Genomic DNA, 20,450 nt, shown 5'->3' with positions numbered 1-20,450 from the left:
TCGGCATTTATTAACGTAAAGTTTCATCTGAGTTATTCAAATACGAAAAAAATTTCTGCATTTGGAAATATTGCGAGAAGAGACTGAGAGAATTTTGTCAGAAGATGTCATTGGCAACCATCTTGCTCCTCCGCAGTGATCTGTGATGAGCAAAGAGGCCGATTTCATTTCATAATCAGTAAAACAAGGTTCGAAAATGGCTGCGGTTGTAGATCGAGTTGGAATCACCCCGGAAATCGATGTTTTTACATTGCCTCATTCAAAAATGAGACAATTAATCGTCGATACAACTGAAGAGGTAAGTAAAGGATTAATTTTTAGCGAGGGTTGTTATTTTTAAGCTTTAAAATTTGGTATAGGCGAGCTGTTTGCTCCAGAATTTAAAAAACTTTTACAACAACTTGTGCCATGACGTTGTATGCATCCCGGGGAGAATGTATAGGATGTATTGAAATACTTCTAGGTGGAGGCATCACTCAAGAAACGCGTAAATAGCCCTAAATTCTCTCTATAGCCCTCTCAGCTCAATTTACTGTGCTGGTTTAAGACTGAAGGCCAACGAACAAGCTAACCAAATTAGCCACCTTTCATGATGGGGTCATGCTACTAAAATACTTTCATCTTTTGTTAAACTAGTTTACAAAAAAATTATTTTTCGTTACTAATACACTAACTAGTGTACATAATACCTTAATGCAGGTTAATGTACAAGATAATTAGATAGATAGATAATTTTTTGTTTACCATTGATTTAGCTTAAGATCCTCATGCTCCAAAGATTCATATGAATTTTTTTTAAAAAACTTCCTTCAAAACTTATGGGTATTTTCCAGTATGCAGGCCATGGTAATTGTAGCACTGAGGGCATACTTAAAAACTAGATCTAGCAAAATAATATACTGAGAAATGTGGTAGTACCAGCAGTGGCATTTTCGGATGATTTTTGCGCACCTGTACCTGAGGTGCAGGGCTGTAGGTGCATAGTAAGTTCTTGTCAAAATCTGCCATACTCTTAAAAACTAAGGTATTTTTGGTTTAGGCTACTGTAAGAATCTTTGGTTTAGGCTACTTAAGTTCTAGGTGATTACTTGAGTCCCAGATTGCTTAGTAAGGACTAGCTTCTTCATATTTTAATAGATACTGTATTTTGACAGCCGCAGTTAATAAAATATTCAAAGTTTAAGTAAATTTTTGCTGTTTTTAACAAGGAATAAAAAGAACAGGAAGTTTTTGAAAACAGGATCCCATTTCTGCTTGCTAGTCAGGGGTCACTAACAAAGACTTCAATGATGACAGGGTCACTAACAGAGACTTCAATGATGACAATCATATGAGTTGATGTGTCACATGACGAGTTTTCAGTAAAATTACATGAAGAATGCAGCTGGATATCTACAATTTTAAAGAAAAGACAGTGTTTTGTGAAGTATATGGAACTGGTCTTGACTCATGTCTGAAATATGTAGCAACAACTTCAAAGGAAGGGAGGAAATAATTCCTGAAATTGCCTTTAAAGCCTGGTTCACACAGTGAGACAGCGATGTATCACTGACTTTTCAGTGGACTTAACTGTTATCTCACTGGTGTGAACGCCTGAATTTTTTTTCACTGGGGCATTTTCAGTGAGGGTCAGTGAGAATAGTATCAAAAAGTTATGATATTTATCTCACTGAATTTCTCACTGAACAAAGGAGAATGCTAATCTTTGTGGTGCCAGCACATTTATGACATCAGAATCATCATTGTTTGCATTGCATCATTCTGAACAATGGAATTTTTCTCCTTGTTTTCAAATAATGTTACGTCACTACCCTTCCTATAAAGATTTCCAAGAGGGTTCAATCCTGCATTAGTGAGATAGCAGCGATGGGAAAAACAAATAAATGCAACATTTCTCCAAGCGCATTTCTTGCAGTAACTTATGCAACTGGCCATGCTGCTTTCGAACTTTAAAAATATCCCAAACCCAAATCTTCCATTTTGCTTATGTAAACAAGATCTTTGAGATCTTTGAACTAAAACAAATGCAAGTGCTGCAACTTCGAAATCATCATCAGAATTACTATCCATTTCAGAAAATCTGAATCATTTTTCTCACTGAGTGAGATAACCCAATGTGAACTCTGTGTTCTAACTAGAGCAATTTCAAGTTTGAAATAGTTTCATTTGAAAATTTTATCTCACTCAGTGAGAATGTCGTATTCTCACTGGTGTGAACCAGGCTTAATCTGTCACAGAGGTGTATTGTTGACCCACAAAAATATCCATAAATACAGTTTTAAGTCCATTTTCGATCAGGAGGCAAAAATGTGGTATTATCTTTCAAAAGAAATAAGAAATTATCCATGCAAGGTTACATTAATATCTCTGACATAAATCTGAAAAGTTACATTAAAATTTCCTTGCAATTATTCACTTAAAATTATTACAAATATCATATACATGAGTTTAATAAATATGTTCTCAACCAAGGGGAGCTCTCCCTTCGTTAGTTTTTGAACTACCAAGGGAGTTCCTCCTTTAAGAAATTCTAGTTTGTGCAAATAAAGCAGAACATTTTTGTATATATTCTAGTTATACATTTACTACTTTTATAATAGAGTACTTGTTTGCTACTATTTTATTCATAGTTAAACTTGCATTCATCATTTGTTACAATTTTGTTCATATGCTCAGATTTGCATGTATGTTTGAATTTAAAGTAAACAATAAAATGAAAAAATTGAAAAATTTGTCAGTGGTTTAGCTCAAAACATGACAGGAAAAGTGACCTTTCCCTTGGGCCAGGGTGCATTTCATGCATTTGTTTAGGTATGCCCTGGCCCTTGGGTAATGCGTCTGTTAGAATTATGCTTTTCAGGTCTTCCAAATATTTTACAGGATATTGGAAAAGTGAAAAGTGTCTCTACAGCTCAATGGTAATATTTTTAATTTTCTGATACTTAATGTAAGATTTTAATATTTTGCATCATGTTATGATTTTAGGTAACTTCAACCAACTTTGAAGACAGGTCAAGTGTTGTCACATTACTACAGCAACTACGCACAACCCTCATACAGTTTCGTCTCCATGAAGAAATAGAAGATAAATACATAATGAGGGTACTGAAAAAGAGGCTGGATGGAGACATGCTGAAAAAGCTTATCAAACACTTGCATGCAAACAGCCATATCTCAGATTTGATAAAACTGGTAAAAAATTTGCAAGTGGAAGTTGCCAGTATTACATCAGAAGAGACACTTAAGAATTATGGGGAAAAATTGAGCCAGTCTTTGAGCATGTTCTACGAAGAATACTTACCTCATATGGTTGATGAAGAGAGGGTAATGCTTTATTTCTATCGGGGATATAAAGTTTAAAAATCAAAATTTTGCACTCACCAAGTCTACTCAGAATATCATCTAAGAAATGCCAAAGGACTGAATTATTGTCCAGATTTTGCAATCTAGACCATTATCCATAACAATCCAGATATTTACTCATTTCCAAAATCCTTTATGCCAATGTTTGTTTCCCCTTTTAACTTGGGCAACTATCTGTGATGTTCACAAGGTACTTCATCCTCGTATGTTGAGCAATTCCTCAGCTGTTTATTGTGCTTTCTCAGGAAAGGAAAATCAGCATGAAGCTAAAAATTGTGTCAAATAAATAGCCTTTGCAGTTCTATCATCTTACAATTTGCCTTGCATTTTTGCTTTATGTTTCTGGCATTTATAAACGTTAATTTAAAGGCATTGAGTCATGATAAAAGAAAAGGGTTTACCCAAACGTACCCAACTCCGCTGAATCATGATTTTTGTCATGTGATGCTATTGGTTGACCTTGAACTGGTCACATGAACTCACCTCGTACTGATTAACAAAGCAGTTTCCACCAATAGCAGATTGTCATCAACAGATGCTGATGAAAGATCTATGAAACTGCAGCGATCACGCCAAAACCAAATGATCCCCTGTAGAGAAGGCCTATTTATCATGACTCAATGCCTTTAAGACCTTCACTTTTTTACCATGTAACATTGATATTAATCAAGTATAACTACAACAATAGTGCTTTATGTAGCTAGTAGTTTTGACTGTATCAAATACTCTTGTCTTCCATACTTATACAAACATGTCACTTTCTAGGTATTCCAGCCACTTCTCCAAAATTATTTTACTTACTCTGAACTGAAGAACATTAAAGAAAGAGTTTTAAACTTACATTGCATCCAAGATGACAAGGTTTGTTGCATAATTGTTAACATGATTGGCTAATTGTTTTTTCTATTTCATACATTTAAAATGTACATAGGTTACTCACAGTTAAGTATTTCATTTAAGCCAATAATAAACAAAATGTGAATTTTTGAAACTGATACTTTTTGCAAGTATGTGGCACCTCATTGGGTATATATTTTTAGCATGATATATCATCACTAATTTTTTATTATTTACATAAACTATTTCAGGAGAAAGTCCCTGCAACTTCAAATGTACAGCCAAAAAGAGACCAAAAAGTTCAAAGTGAGTTTTTCTCATTTGCCTTTTCAATGCCATGTAGAAGCCTTTCTTGCTTTTTCTGTTTATTTTTATTTATTCTTTGTGGTCCATTGGTATCTAAGCAGTAATTGAAATCAATGATGCTACTAAAGCCAACAAAGGCTCTGTTCTGTGATAACGGCAACTAAGTGAGAAGCTCTAACCCTTAGAATGTTATAATTTTTGCAGTATCTGTATGCTGGGTGATAATCTGTCTGTTTATAAATGTTCACATTTGAAACAAACTGTACCTTAGTTGGAAACCACAACAATCTGCAGGTATGTGTTAAACATGACAGGAAAGGAACAGTGATAGACTTAGAAACATCATTATTTACTTGCAACAGGTTTGTATCCTAGCATCAGATTATTTCTGACAATGTAAAAGTTTTGATTACGTGAACTACAGTGTACAATTTTCAATAAGCCTAATTTATCTGATTTTATTCATACTTTTAAACAGAGCGTGGGCAAGTGCAAGAAGAATCTAGTCTTGCAGCAGAAGCTGTTTTGCCATCAGAAATATTGCTAAAGATTTTCAAGTATTTGCAGCCAAGAGAACTTTGCAGATGTGCCCAAGTCTCCAAGATGTGGTCTTTTGTTGCCATGGACCCAGAATTATGGACAGTGCTGCATCCGTCAAGATGGGGTCGTAGTGAATGGACGTTTGGTCAACAAACAAGCTCTGATGACTGCAATTGTGATTGTGAGCCAAATTATAAAATGCTACAGTTTAAAGAGTAAGATTTTGAGTTTTTTTCATAGCAATGATGGCATAAATTACCAGCGGTTGCACAACTATTGATTGCACATCTCGTAGATGGCAAGCACAACTACTCTCTATGGGTTGTGGAGAACTCTGGTAGAACACTGTTTTGGAAATTTTGCAGTGAAAGTAACTGACTTTATTCACGGCACTGTTTGAAAGTTTCACATGGGCTATGTAGTATTTCACTAAAGGAGAAAAAGGTTTTAATCAAGCAGATGCTAAGAAGAAATAGTACAATATATTCTACTCGGTGCTTGATAGGGGATTATTTGCCGGAGCATCCCCCTGCTGTCGAAGTCCCGGTATCATTGTAACTAACGTATAATGATAGATTTGACGAAGCTGAAGCAGTAACAATCTTATCAAACATAGCTGCTATCAAACAAAGAGAAACGGGGGAGGGGGTGTTATTGAGAATTCCCAGTCTCTAGGCTGCATGCAAATAATTCTTGCAGGTATTTCTGTTTGAGGAAGATATTAAGTTTTATGATTTTAAGTTCTTAGTTTTTATTTTTTAATCTACTAAAGATTAGCGGGTAAAGTTGCTGCCATTTTGTCAAGGAGCTTCAAGTTCTTAACATTGACAGGGAACCTTTTGTTATTCAAAGACTCGTTTTGCAAATCTGCACAGAATGTGTTGTTTCCTATTTCCTAAGTATTGCGTTATCACATTAAGAATAGTGACGAGGACGGTGCTGTCTATTACTGTTTCAGGATTCAAGCAGCTAACTTTAAGTTGTTTTCTTTAGTGAAATTGACGAAGGAAGCTCAACTGCGTCTGATGAGGAGGACGACGATGATGCAGATTTCACAAGGGAGTCGAAAGTTTTACTTGGCATTTCAAGGTATCTGCTTCCGAAAGTTGGCAAGGGTGTGAAGACACTTGTACTTGAATGCAGCAAGGCTGTCACCAATGGACTTGTAAGCCATGTTTACATTGCTTCAGTTATTTTATATTTTCATTTAGGGTTATCAAAGGTATATGCAGTGACGAACCCACGTTAATATTTAGGCTATGGTATTTTCCTCTTTAATCAACTTGCAGCATTTGATTCCCACTTGTAACCATTTGTTTTTTTATGTTTTCAGGCATACTTTGTTGTGGTTTGTGTTTTTTGTCAAATATATCATTAGCAATTGGCTAAGTTTCTAGCTGCTTAGTAAAGGGTGCTTTAAGCGATTTCCAGTGCCGACAATCCTACGTCTCTCGATGATCCACTCTTTTACCTTATAAGTTCTGCTGTTTCTGTTGTGCCAAAATTGTACTTCCATCCTCTAATGCTTGAAACTCATAAAGTGCAGGAGACCTCGTATATGTCATCCTTGTGAGTACCAATGCTCTTGTGATTTTGTTTGTGCACTTCGTGTCAAAAATGCCTACTCCAGAGGAGCAGCAAGTAATACCAAGAAATCACTCTTTGTCGTGTCTACGTACGCTTTACTGTCAGGCTTCCGCTGTCGCTTGAAAAAATATGTACGTTTATTAAAAGCTAGATGCTATAACAATCTTCAATACAGAGCATATCTGAATGTTGTGTGATTTTTGTAATCTGTTATCATAAATTTGAATAATTACGTATAGACGTAAACTAAAGACAAGAATGCTCGTCCTGTGTAAATAAACGGGCCTAATTGCAGTGCATTAATTTTTTAAAGTTATTTGCCCTTGTTGTGGTTTTTTGTTTTTGGTATCATCTCCTTTTGTTTTTTTCACACAAATTTTAGTTTCAGTACCATAACCTTGTCAAACTAACGCTACAAAACGCGACTTTGAAATTAGAATCACGACACTGTTTCTGGGCCTACTTGTAGAACATTATATGTTTTGTACCATTATTTGCCCTTATTGTGGTTTTGGTATCACCTCCTTTCTTTTTATGTACACGAAATACCATAACCTTATCAAACTAATACTACAGCCATTTGATAAGAATCTGTCACGTGTTTTTCTTTTTCAGCTATACAGAATTTTGAGCCAGTGCCCTAACATCGAATATCTTGACCTTTCGCAGACAATCATTTCTGACCTTGGTCTTAACGGGTAAGCATCGACATGAAATAAATTTAATATTTTTACTAAGTATTTTAGCAATTTTAAAATTGAGGCATGAAAAATGCATTTGCTTATGCGAAAACTCCTTCAAGAAGAAAGATCCTTAAAGTGACTTGTGTTTTGGAAAGTTTTCAAATGAAATAAAAAAAGGCCACATGTAGAGCTATGAAAGGACTTTCAACGTCTTTTTTTCGCCTTGATTTCATGCCCACCATGATAAACGAAACTTTATCTTTTGGTTTTCAAAATTAATGAAATTCAAAACTAAAATTGAATTTATGTATTCTTTATCCCTCCTGACGATGACTACATAAAACTGGAATCTTTTAGCAGTTGTAATGTCTTGCAAACTGATGTGATTGATATTGTATTAGGTTCGGTTTTAAGTTCACTGAGCGATCCCTATTCTATCCAGGGGGTAATTGTCTATATTGGAATTGCTCAACATGCTCCCATCCTTTCTCTTAAGATGATGTTTGGTATTTTGACAGTTTCAGTATCATTTTTAAACCAGATTGTAAATATTGCCAATTTTTTTATTTTAATCTAAAAAATCGAAGTTGTTTTGTCTGAAAACAAGGAAACGTTTTTATTCATACGAGTTAATGTTTGCCGATAGAAGACGCATTTAGCAGAAAAAAATGTACATCCTGAGCAAGTTACTTTTCTTAGATCGATGATTTTCAATGCCTATGCTGCTGCAGGCTTTCTATGAAAGATCTTTTCAGTTGGAAATTTTTCAGTTCGGTTTAATTGATTTCAAAAACCCTTTTCTGAGAGTTAATTAAATGTTTTTTGCGAATAATTTGCCATTGTGGATTTTCTGTTTAGTACCCGTAATCTTTCAGTGAATTGAAAGACTTATGTTGTCATTATAAGGCTACAGAGTACAGTTTTGTGATATTTTAGTTGTGCGTTGTGCGATTCATTCAATGCAGAAAACATGTCATGACCAAAATGGTTAAAAACATTGGCTATTTTCGAATGGACTCTGTTACAAATATGAAAAGTTTCCAAGCATGCACCAGGATCTTGGCATATCCGGAATGTTCTTCTTTATTTTTGCTTTGTTGGTTTCATTTTGGTAGGACCATCATAGGCTTATTTTTATAATTCTATTGGTAACATTTTATTTTCTTTATAGGTTGTTTAAAGATGGCGGTGGTCGAAAGCTAAAATATCTTGATGTATCAGGATGTACGAGAATAACCGACAAAACTTTGATGAAACTTTCGACTTTTTACAATAAATCTTCAAAATCGGAGAAAAAATCAACTGGAAGGTGCAACGATTGCTCCTGTTATCTTCGAAAGGAATTGAAAGATGCTTCGCATCCCTCACGACCCCCAAGTGCTTGTTGCAAGCCCAAATCTTTAAAAGGCCTCGAGTGCCTAAGGCTCTCTGGTTGCTACAAAATAACTGACATGGGGCTCAGGTATGATGGGTACATTATATGGTTCAGTTATTAAATCACCCACGCTATTTAAAAGAAGGGATAGAGTGGTTATGAATTTGATTGACAGGTGCGCAAGGGAACAGTTTTGTAGCCTGCTTGAGTGGCTAGGCCCTAGAATTTATTTTGCTGTAAGAATATGTCAATCTAGATGTGCCCAGTAACCTTGCAAGCTCGACAGCCCTCTTGGTATAGAAAAAGAGATGCGGTACGGCATGTTCAGAGTCCCTATTTATCAAACCATGTTAACGCTACAACCAACACGTTGCGAAGCATCGCATTGCTCCTGTAGCCCCAAAACAATTATTTTGTTTCCACTGTGTTCCCTTTGCGTCATTAACAATCTCAAATACGTATTTCTCGTTTCCAGGGCTCTTGCAAGGCGCGGTCTGCCATCGCTCAAGCATTTAGATCTGTCTGGTTGCCTGAATGTCAGTGCTGATGGATTAAAAGATTTGGTAAACACATGCACTGGCCTGAATGCAGAAGAACTATATTACTGTGACAATATCACTGAAGGTCCATATTCCCAGTCCGCGAGTGGCTGTCAGAATATTGAATGTAAAAACAGGGTTTGTTGCAGAAGTATTGTCCTGCAGGACCATGACATTGTGTAATAGATTTATCATTCAAGCAAGTTGCATCTCAAGATGGAGGCTCGTCGATGTTTCCATCAATTTGAATTGAATTAATGTATGAAGATTATTTTAGATTTTGCATCACGATTTTACAGATTCAGAGCAAAGATCAATCGTGTATAGTGAAGAAAATGCAAGGGAAATTCAAGCTAATATATTGATGATAAGAAATGGAAAAAATTGTCTTGAGAAGAAACATAAATATCATTAGAATTTTATGTCTGGTGTGTATATAGATTCAACGTTGCTAAATCTCATTGGCGGTTTGAATGACATGGTTGATTGACAGAAATGACGCTTATTTGACAGGACTGTTTAACAAAGTTGGTGCTTGATTGACAACAATAAAACTTGATTTACAACAATAAAACTTGATTGACAACAATAAAACTTGATTGACAGTCCTTGAAAAAACTAAAATTTAAAGATTTCACTAGGCTTTTCCGAGGCTGGGACCCTCATTTTTGTAGGCTAAGAAATCTATTCCAGCTTCCAAGTTACATGAAATTTTTCTTGGAAGGTTTTACGTTGCTCTTTTTTAAAGCCCAAGGTGTACCACAACAATAAGGAATTTGGACTGAAATCTGCCAAGAGGTCCTCACCAAACGTTAAGACTGCAAGACACAATTTAGTTGCAATCTTGAATAGTGTTGTTATCGTGTAAGTGTAACATAAAACATAATCTGAAGTTGTTGAACGGCTTCGGATTTGTTTGCTGTATTTGTAAACTTATTGCTGTAAAAATTATGTTCGTCATTTCTATTGAAACTTCATCCAGCATATATGAAGAAAACTTGACTAAAATCCTTTGTAATTTTTCAAAGCAACTCAATCTGTGAAAAATGAAAACTCATGCATACATTCTGGCATGGAATTTTTCCCTCCGAGGGTTTAATGCTGAGAGATAATTTGTATTACTGTATATTTATAGTTTTAGTCTAAAAACCCTATTTGAGATTTTCAACCCAGGAGATGGGAAAATATAAGCGATGTGGTACGGAGTTCTTATCTGTGCAACAAAACTGAAAAATTTCAAAAATGCAAAATATCTCCTGTCAAGGCCCGTGCCACAGGGGGCAGGGAGCCGTGGCCAATCCACTTTTTGTTATATAAAAGATTAAAATCAGCCCAGATTATTTATATAGACTAGATTACAACAAATACGTATCCACAAGTAAACAGTGACAACAAATGCTTGCCAAAATTGGGGCTAGAGGATCAGCGGTGCGTGCCCTGTACCATACACAAATGTCCCTAGACGCTTCAACCTAATCAATATTTGCCTTTGTTAAATGCTCAGAAATTGGCATGCACTCGTTTCCCTTGTGCATTGGCAGTGCAAGCCGCAAAACATTGCAAATATGACAACATGAGGCACAGAATAAAGATTACATGCTGTGATAATGGCATGCTTGTGTTCATGACAATAGGCATCTTGAAGAGACAAGCTACAAGGCCTAGTCGAAACTCCCTGGTAAGCGTACTTTTTTCCTTAGAAAATTGTTGTTGTATTCACTACGAACGAAATTGTCCGAGCTCTATTGAGATAAACGCTATGCAAGGTTCCTCCAGCAGTCTGTTTCTGCGAAAGGTATCTCCGTGTTTCTCTGCGATGGTAAACGTGTCGTGGCACAAAAAGCGCGACACTCGTGTATTAGTAAAAAGGAAGCATCTCTATTCACAAGTCTGTGTTAGAAGTAACTGTATTATAAGTTCTTATGGTTTCCACTATGATTCACAGAACAAGCAGTTGCGATGGTCCAAACTTTCTTTGTGTCCACATCCTAAGACGCAAGACGCTTCTTAGGCTGAAGCTGCAACCAGCACAAAACCCTTTCCCGACCCGTAGGCAGCACGCAGAAAAAGGGTCGAGGCCGTGAAACCGCAAGGTTTGTGTTGCTGTCGTGTTTTGATTTTGCCTTCGTGTAAACTTTTGCGTGACATCTATGACCTTAATGCAACACGCACGAAGAAAAACTCGGTCAAATATGAAAATCTCTATTTTATTATAAACATTATCAATATTATATTTAAAATTTAAGTCTTAGAAATACCTCTTTATATTTAGCGTACCAAGGGTTAAAAAATTTTTACACATTAAAATATTAATTATGCTGGAAACACAATACCACAATTTTAAACAATATTTTTTAAATTCATATTGGGTGTTTATTTACAAAATACTAAAAAATGATGACTTGTCGGTGAAACAGCTAGATTTTTCTTCTATAGAGTCAAGTTTTATGATATGCACGCGGGGTTCGCTATGATAAGCTAAAGACAGTTGGATGGTCAAGTTGGATATCTTTGAAACATGTAGTACTTACAATCAGGGTCTTTAAATTTGCTAAGCATTGGATAGAAGCCCATTCCTACGAATCGAGTCAATGTTAAATGAATATGCGTTAATGCTTCTAAGCATTTATGTTGTCACATTTGCGTCACACCATTGCCTGGACTGATAGACAACCCAGGCCCATCGTTAGATCGATGGTACTTCAGAGTAGCATACGTCTTTTTCTTCTTCGCCTTGCGGTGCATTTGTGCTAATTTTAGGGCCTGTTTAGAAAGTCTTGCAGGCACCTGACCATCCTCTGTACCAGTTTGAGGCTGCCCTTTACCCGAAGTAGGTACACCTGGTATGCTAACGTCAAGCGAGGCGTTAGTAACATGGTAGCCGGATACCACTGCGCATTTCTCGCCTTTGCCGCACAAACAGCCACCCCAAGAGTTGCTAGGTTCTTTGCCGCCTAAAATTAGTTTCTTTATCTCTTTCTGTAACATATTGTCACATGCTGAATGTTCATTTGATAAAGCTGGGGCACTAGACTGCGGTATTTTGTCCCCACACTTTATAACAACTGAGGATAAAACCGCCGAAGTGGTCTTCTCGGATTTAGGTACCAAGTCTTTAGCTTCTTTAGCCTCTTTGACTTCCTTAAATTTGGTAAGGCGCAAGGTTTTTGGGACACTATGTTGAGGAGAAGTTGACGGCTGTGAGGGCTTCTTGCACCCTTCTCCTTCCACTGTGAGATTACTTCCAGTGTAAACAGGGATCGGAATGTATTGCTAAAATCATATAAGAATCGACCTGTAAGGTCACACTTCGAAATAGTACACTCATATTATTTCATAAGAAGCTCTATAAGAAACGAGTACTGGGCAATTAGAAACAAATAATAAATTCCAGTACTAGAAGCCAAAAAAACAAAAACTGAAATTTGAGAAAAATTTAATCACTCAGAAATTCCCTGAAAACCAATTCACATGATTGGCTGGTTAGCAAAAACACTTTAGACACAGAGAATATCAGTGCATTTCCGTTGTAAAGCATTAGAACGCTAGGGAATCCCTTGAAAGAAATTTCACGACCATTTGAACTCAATATAGAGAAAAAGGAGGCGTAGTCAACGACCAACTCATGAAAAATGAATGTATAACGCTAGATAATTTAAAAAGCAGTTATTTCTGATAGTTTTATCTTAAGTCCGCTTATTCAATCCATTTCCACAGGTACCGAAAGGCAAAACTTTGAGTTTCTGCGTGCTTCGGGGGTATACAGCAAATATTGCTAGGAGAAATGGATCGAGAACCCTCTTCAAAACAAACCATGAAATTCGAACAAAATATCTCCCATGTAAGCCTTCTTCTGATGAATCGGCGCAGTTTTAATTTTAAATTTATGAAAGAAAACTTCCCTTTCTAAGTTTTCGAATTTCAAGATACATCCATTTATCTTGCTGGAAGGTAATTAGTTATTGAAGCCCTGGCCTGATCAGTGGGCTTTTAAACTATGTTCATTTAATTGTGAGTGTGAAATACAATATTTTAACTATGCTGTAAATACCTGTTTGAATGCTAGCTCGAATTTGCCAGTGTCGCAAGATTTGTTTTCCCGTCGATCCAAAACAACTGTAAGCAGAAAATCATAAATATTTATTGTGAAATATTATACTTGGCACCAACTACGAGGAGAGCAAAGCCAGGGGACTTTTCAGATCGGGGTTTAGCTATTTCTTGCAGTTGTTTAATCCAGAACAGATTTGTGGAAAATGGCAGAACAAGGTCTACATTTAAGAAAGAACTAACAACGTGTCTTTTTGGCCAAAATTCTCTTCGAAAAAGTACCGTTTAGTGAGGTTGAGGCGTTGCCTGAATTGCTGATATCCAAATGCATTATTATCATTTTGCTAACAAAAATAAAGCCTCTTTGATGAGCATATTTTTTGAATCTTTTTTCACTCAGGGAAGTCACGAGTGCTTAAAGGCTGGTCTATGCATTAAATCTTACAACATCAACAGCAAAACATCAGCAACAACATTGAACGAACTACAGACTACTCATACGGTAAATCATCGAATGGCCGACACGTATAGGCCCCCTCCTCTCAAATAAGTCCCACCCTTAACATGCCAATTTTTACAAGACACGATTTCAGTCCATGAAGAATGCAAATCAACGTAATCAATCAACGTAAAATGCAAAACTGGAGAAAACGAAGCATCTTTGCAAAGTGTTTGCGTGGTCAACATCAATTTTCAAATTCAACTCCAAAACGTAAAAAGTTAAAGAAAGTTTGCTTTCAAAGTAAACTGTTGCAAGACGATTTTCAGCATCTACAGTTTCCCAAATTGGCCCACCGGGGGCTCATTCGAGGATTTACGATACATAAGCTAACTATAAAGGGGTAAACGGCAAAAAACTCACAAGAATCGTTAAGTTTGGAAAGTGATTCAAAAATGTAATAAAACATTGGAAACATCGATAAGCCATAAAAAACAGACTCATTGCAAGCAGCAGCGGTTTTAGGGACTTCGGGGGCCGGGGCCAAAAACATCTGCGGGGCCCTTGTTCTTTACAATTCCTATCTTTTTTCTTTGATGTGGGGCCCCTTTTGGCTACCACGGGGTCTTGCGCCATGGCCCCCTGGATCCCCCTTAAAACCACCACTGATTGCAAGTGCCATTGTTGTTAACAAACCTTTCAGCGTGTCTTCGATAACTTCAGCACAGAGTTTCTCGGTGATAGCCGTACTTGGACCCATCGCAGGACTACAGTTAATTTCAATCTAAAATACGAAGAAAGTTTCAACATGGAAGGCATCTATAACGGAGGGAGGAAGCATACACACGGGGTGACACCCTGCTCAACAGAGTAAAGGCTAAGAGGTGAAAGGGCATAGGAAAGGGGGGGGAACGAGTAGGGATAATGAGAGAGTGAAAATGTTCAAGTTAGTTCAACTTAACTTCAACTAGTTTTGGATGTTCTTGAGTTATAAACAACGATTGAGGCTATAAATGGAACGTATTTCATGTTTATACTTACAAGCCACGGCTTTAAGTCTTCGCTTAGCATAAAATCAGCACCAAACAGCTCGAAAGAATTCTGAAAGTAAAAAGTTGATAATTGAATTGGGGATTTACAATAATCGCGACCGATGCAGCCCTGTGTAACAAACCCGGGAAAGCAGTCCTCGGCAAGAAATTTTCCTGACCGGGAGCATCCCTACGAAAAATCGAATGAAATGGAAAATATTTCGCATCCAAACGTCCCTTGCAAGCTGAGGTCTTTTGTCCCCAGTCAGTCTTTAGGGTGCTTACTTTTCAAACAAATCTATATTAAATTGTAGTAATCCTCTACAGTGGAAGTAAAAGTTAAATTGGTGATAACTAAATTTGACAATAAAAGGGGGCAGGGGTGACATTTGAAGTTGCATATCATATATTGTATTGTATTGTATTGTATTGTATTGTATTGTATTGTATTGTATTGTATTGTATTGTATTGTATTGTATTGTATTGTATTGTAGATTATTTAATGTTAGTTTTACAATAGTGAATATACACTAATTAAGACTAACATGAAGCAATTTCAAGAATTGCATAAGAGAGTTCATTTACTGCAGAACGAGCACGCGCACTTGTTTTCAAGGAACCAAGTTTTGATCAAATTCTTAAATTGTCTAGTATTTTCTGCTGTCTTTATTGATTCCGGGAGTGAATTCCAGATTTTAGCCCGTTGAAAACCTAATGATCTGATACCATTATTGGTAGTTCTGGCTTTTGGAATGTCAAGGTGTGTTAGTTGAAATAGTCTAATAAGCCTATTCTAGATTTTGGTCTTATCAATCTGACAAATCTAGATACTTTATTAAAATATATTTAATAAACAACAGAGTTTGAAGTCTGCAGAGGCAAGTTCACATATTCCGCAGAACACTCATTCTGCAGCTGATAAAGAGAGGTACACTTGAATAATGTGTCGCATTATCAATGAAAATAAATTCATTAGTCAAACCATTAGACGAGTAAACAATTCAGGTAGAAAAATACACTTTCATACTAGCAGTTCAGCGTTCAGCTCATTGGTATTCAACATAGCAATCAATCACACAACACCAGTCGCTCGTTAATCTCTTAAAAATACAAATTTCGCTGAAATTAAATTAAACAGTAAATTTAACTATGCTTTCATCGTCCTTGTCCAGGTCTAAGGAAATCTTACTTATTTAAGCCACCATGATATACCGTGCCTTTTCTCGCGAACTTTGGCCTCTATGTTGTTACAAATAGAATTTATGCAGCTCAACTGAGGCAAGTATTGCTGTCAATAATAATAACATTGGTATCGCTCAAGCAAGCAGGAAATCCACATCTCACCGCCTTGCCATAATACTTGAACTGGCCTCTTGTCTCAGTGTCTCTAAACAGAACGAAAATGCACAGGGCAATTCTCGCAGTCCTGCTCTAAGAAACAACAGGACCAAAGGTTCTCAAAACAATGCTTTTTGACCTACGAAGATGAACCCTCGACCAATCAAATCACTACTGCTAATGACATATTATGATGACCATTCTGACGAAGTCCTGCTCCCGAGATTGAACAGGACTGCTCTTTGTTCTAGTCTATTGTGAAGCAAGACTAAATTTACAAAAGCCCATTGTGAAGCAGAACCAAACATAGGGTATCATAGTTAGCAGGACGAAAATACAGGGTTGCCGTAGTAAAGAACGGGACCTCGAGATTAGCGCGGGATACCTGTATGTATCAGCTGGCGGAACTGGGGACTGTTTATCAAATAGAATTTGAAACTTCCTTTTTGCAAAGAAGAAATTTTATTATTGTTTACAGTAAATCTTATCTTTGCAGTGCCTTTGGCTTCGCCACTGGCAGGCACCACAGAGCGTTGGTAAAAGTCAGGGGAGGCTAAGACAGAATAATAGAGTCTTAACTGGTGGTCTATTTCTTGACGTTTTCGACAAAACGCGGGGGCTATGGCTCCCGTTCAATGGTGCCTGTCTCGAACTAGCTTTCACCCTAGAAGTTAACATTTTTATAAAACCCCCCACCCTTGGAATCTCCCCCTACAACTTTTAGTTGTTGTTGATTAATCATGCGCATTAGCTTAGCTCCCTTGCTTGTTATTCACAATCCAGCAAGAATGGAAACTTTGTTGCGCGCCCGCGATACATTGCCCGCGCATTCAAATTTTCCATCCGCGCTCTTTGGCATTTTGGCCGCGCAAAGTACCTACTTATTTGAATACATTTCACATTAATAACAATACAGATTTCTTAAAAGTGTGTGATTTCAGGCGCGCAGTCGCGCAGTCAGGCGCGTGAGCTTGCCTGCGCAAGAAACAAAGTTTCCAGCCTGGCAATCCAGGACGTCCATTCTTGGTCACATGGTAGTAAGCAGCATAATATAAACCCAGGTGAGTGGAAATTCGAACTGGGTAAGTTCTTTATTGGTTCAAATTTTGAATTTTAAAGATAGTTAAACCGGAGGATCGACGGAATAGTGAGTAAGGCATCCCAGGTCCTGTATTGGAACCGGTAGTTCATAATTAATCAGCAAGAGGCCTAGCCTATAAAAGGCATTTTATAAATATAGGGAGTAACTTGCTTTCGGTACGATCGATGTGGTTTTATGTGTTATCAAACGTTGTAGTTTCATCCGTTGTTGATTACCTTTTTCGATCTTTTAAAATACTACGAGTTCATTCATTAAATTTCAACAATCAAAGTAGCAAACAATTTCTGAATCGAAAGAGCAATATAACACAATGTAAACGAAAGTGTCAAATTTAATCAGTTAACCTAACGATTAGCAAAAGAATTTACTTGAAGGAGGAAGTTTCTCATGTTTGCAAATAGATACTTCACTTTGTGCAGTTTATTTTATTGATTTATCTAGGCCTGACGATTCAGACTATTCGCTCTGACAATTCGCAGGCAAACTGCCCTCCAGTTTTCCTTTAATAACTATTGACTAACTAATTTGATTTCTAAACATGACATATACCATAGTTCTACTGTTTTTTCATATTTTCGTAGCTAAATAAAAATTCCAGGTAATGTCCAGGAAAGTCTCCGAAACTTAGACAAAAATGTGCAATTTGTGAAAACAGCCCTCCGGCTTTCCTTTAATAACTTTTCACAGAAAAATAATAAAAATGTTATTTAAAGTTAATACAATTGAGAATGGTCTGCTACACTGTTTATTTATAGTTTACAATAGGTTTAAAGTATTTCTAGAAGATTTTTAACGGCCCGAATGTTGGCAAAATCTCGATTTTCTCAAAACCGCTCTTCATTATTCCTTTAATAACTTTTTTAAATCTCGGGATTTTGGCCCAGACAGACATTAATTCACTTTGTCGATACCTGCTGCACTGTTTTTCATAGTCTGCAGTCGGTCTTTGCACTTTGTTATGATTTTATTTTGCGTCGTAAGTAGCGGAATTTTTGCAAAAATGCAAAACCCACCTCAAACCACGCTGTAGACTTGAGTTTATTATAAGTCGTTCCAGGCGCTACCCCCAGGCGCTACCCCCAGGCGCTACCCCCAGGCGCTACCCCGGTTTTAATGCTGAATGGTTGAATATTTATCAAAACATTGGTTTATTTCTGTTTTATCAACAAAATTATACGTTTTATTTGACTTTCCAGGTATAAGAAAATGAGATCCTTTTTCTCAAGGGTGGACCCAAGAAATACCTGAGGTTCATCAGGAATGAAAGAGGGGGGTGTGGGGGTACTCCACCAGGAAATTTTTTAAGGACCTCACTCTATAGATTGCCATAGAATAGCCCTGGAATCATTTTATATCTCAATGATATATCCCTGGAATCAATTTTGATTTGATTTCTTGAAATCATGACCATGCTAATTGATGATAATTTCATCCAGTTCTCTGGAAACTCCAGCCTGAGTTTTATGTCAGTTTTCTAAGCAAAGGCTAGGGTCAAGGGAGGAATTGCCCATTGCTAACAAGAAACAGAAAGTTCTAAATTAAAAAAATTGTTTCAGGAATCTACATAATCTGGCTTGTGCTCAAGCATCATTCGCAATATTCTGGATCTGCCTATACTTTCTTGGTTAATGTCTGCAAAAAACTAGATTTTCATGGGAGGCCAGTAAAAAGAATTGTGAATGTGAACTTGTATATTTAAGCTTGCTTGAAACTGGGGGTAAAAGCGCAAGTTTTCAAGCGTTAAACTTCGAATAATAAAATCCTATGTGATCCTGCTTTTACAAAATTATTTGTAGTTAACAAGAATCTATGAGGAAAGGGAGAACAATTAAGCTCATTCTGTTGACCGATTTGTTCTAAAATTGACTGACTGAGATCCCCACAAGACTCACACATAAACCCCACACCATTGTTGCTACCCTGTTAAAGTTTTGCCTAAATTCAAGGAGATTAAGGTGGTTGAGAATATTAAAAAAATATGAATAGCAGGGATTACATTTAACTGAATAGTGTGGACACATAGTACACCTTGTCAGCAATCTTGCACACCTGCACACATTTCTATTTGGTCTTGAACAGACAAGATCTTGTTGAGAACTACCATGCTCTGCAACAGGTATCCATGCTGAATCACACAATCCCGCAAAGAATAATTGCAAATCACACTTTCACAGTACTTGAAATTAAATCACGCCCCCAAAATTATTTTAGACGCCGTTTAATTTTAAACGGTTTAGTGAAAGCCCTGGGGGCGAGAAAAATTATGAGATATAACATTCTAAGGTTGGCCAGAAAATGCGTCTAAAATATTTACAACATCGATAAGGAAGATCCTAGACAATATTTATAAGATTTCTTTTTAATAATTATAACGCAATGGTTGGATTTTTAATTGACACATTTTCTCTCGTGTTAACAAAACAAAGCAGATTATACGGGGAGTTTATCAGCTAACGAACCGTGCTCAGTGGCGAAGCCAAAGGTCCTGCTGGATCAAGAATTTCTAAAGATAGATTTCCTGGAAACAATAAAAGTATTCCTTCTGAAGTCCTCTTGTTTCGCCAGCTGACACAGGCATCCCGCGCTTATCTCGAGGTCCTGCTCGTTACTACGGCAACCCTGTATTTTGGTTCTGCTCATAAGTATGATACCCTATGTTTCGTCCTGATTCACAATGGGCTTTTGTAAATTTGGTCCTGCTTCACAATAGACTAGAACAAGAAGAAGTCCTGGTCAATCTGAGGAGCAGGACCATAGAAATGAGCAGGACCTCTTTGTATCTATTTCCTAAATACATTCTTCGTCACTTTCAGAAAACGAAAGAACCAGTTCCAAAAAGCTTAAATGTTTTTTCACGGAATCTTCAGACAAGTTTTTCGAAAACTGTTTTTGGTTTCCTATCAGTAACATCGACATGAAAACGAGGCCTTCATTTTGCCTCTATCGCAGAATATCTAAAAGAGTTTTCCATAAAATAGGTATTCAAAGTGGCCAAAGATTCTCACAGTTTTAATTAATGTGACTGGTGATTTATTGTGATAAATGTGTCTTTTTGTGATTAATGTGATCGATTTGTGATTATTTTTGAGAGAGTACGTGATTTTAAAAAATTGATTTGCCGCTCGGAGATACTGAGACGAGAGTACTTGTAAGCAGGCCAGTCAGCGGTGAATTTACCCTTAAGACCTTAAAAGCCGGGGGCAAGCTTGCAGTCATAGGGGCCAACACTAGCTCTTACTTTGTGAACTAGTAGAATGAG

The 20,450-nt window shown here is 36.9% G+C and overlaps 3 protein-coding genes across 3 annotated transcripts in view; 2 read left to right on the top strand and 1 right to left on the bottom strand.

Annotated features, from left to right (window-relative positions):
- The first annotated feature begins 70 nt into the window (after positions 1–70).
- Positions 71–10,238, top strand: LOC135692842 (F-box/LRR-repeat protein 5). The gene is made up of 9 exons (XM_065211162.2): positions 71–298; positions 2,986–3,324; positions 4,129–4,224; positions 4,452–4,506; positions 4,985–5,261; positions 6,040–6,211; positions 7,249–7,331; positions 8,488–8,778; positions 9,167–10,238. Exons 1-9 carry the CDS (start codon positions 197–199, stop codon positions 9,411–9,413), a joined length of 1,662 nt encoding a protein of 553 aa, XP_065067234.2. The 5' UTR covers positions 71–196; the 3' UTR covers positions 9,414–10,238.
- A 1,183-nt stretch (positions 10,239–11,421) lies between these two features.
- The window catches only part of LOC135692839 (uncharacterized), a 31,165-nt gene continuing 22,136 nt past the window's right edge, over positions 11,422–20,450 (bottom strand). Inside the window, exons 17-20 of the mRNA XM_065211159.2 lie at positions 14,761–14,820; positions 14,416–14,503; positions 13,282–13,346; positions 11,422–12,503 (exon numbers count right to left, since the gene is read on the bottom strand). Of these exons, the coding sequence (XP_065067231.2) occupies positions 11,865–12,503; positions 13,282–13,346; positions 14,416–14,503; positions 14,761–14,820 (852 nt within the window). The 3' untranslated portion in view covers positions 11,422–11,864. The remainder of the gene's footprint in view (positions 12,504–13,281; positions 13,347–14,415; positions 14,504–14,760; positions 14,821–20,450) is intronic.
- The window catches only part of LOC135692845 (uncharacterized), a 36,632-nt gene continuing 33,108 nt past the window's right edge, over positions 16,927–20,450 (top strand). The window contains exon 1 of the mRNA XM_065211166.2: positions 16,927–17,150. The gene's annotated coding sequence lies outside the window, so the exon portion shown is untranslated. The remainder of the gene's footprint in view (positions 17,151–20,450) is intronic.

The sequence above is a fragment of the Rhopilema esculentum genome, chromosome 3 (assembly GCF_057945365.1).
Source record: "Rhopilema esculentum isolate cy_ngs chromosome 3, ASM5794536v1, whole genome shotgun sequence".
Taxonomy (NCBI): Eukaryota; Metazoa; Cnidaria; class Scyphozoa; order Rhizostomeae; family Rhizostomatidae; genus Rhopilema; species Rhopilema esculentum.
Note: the sequence above shows the minus strand (reverse complement) of the source record. Positions and strands in the feature narration are given on the sequence as shown.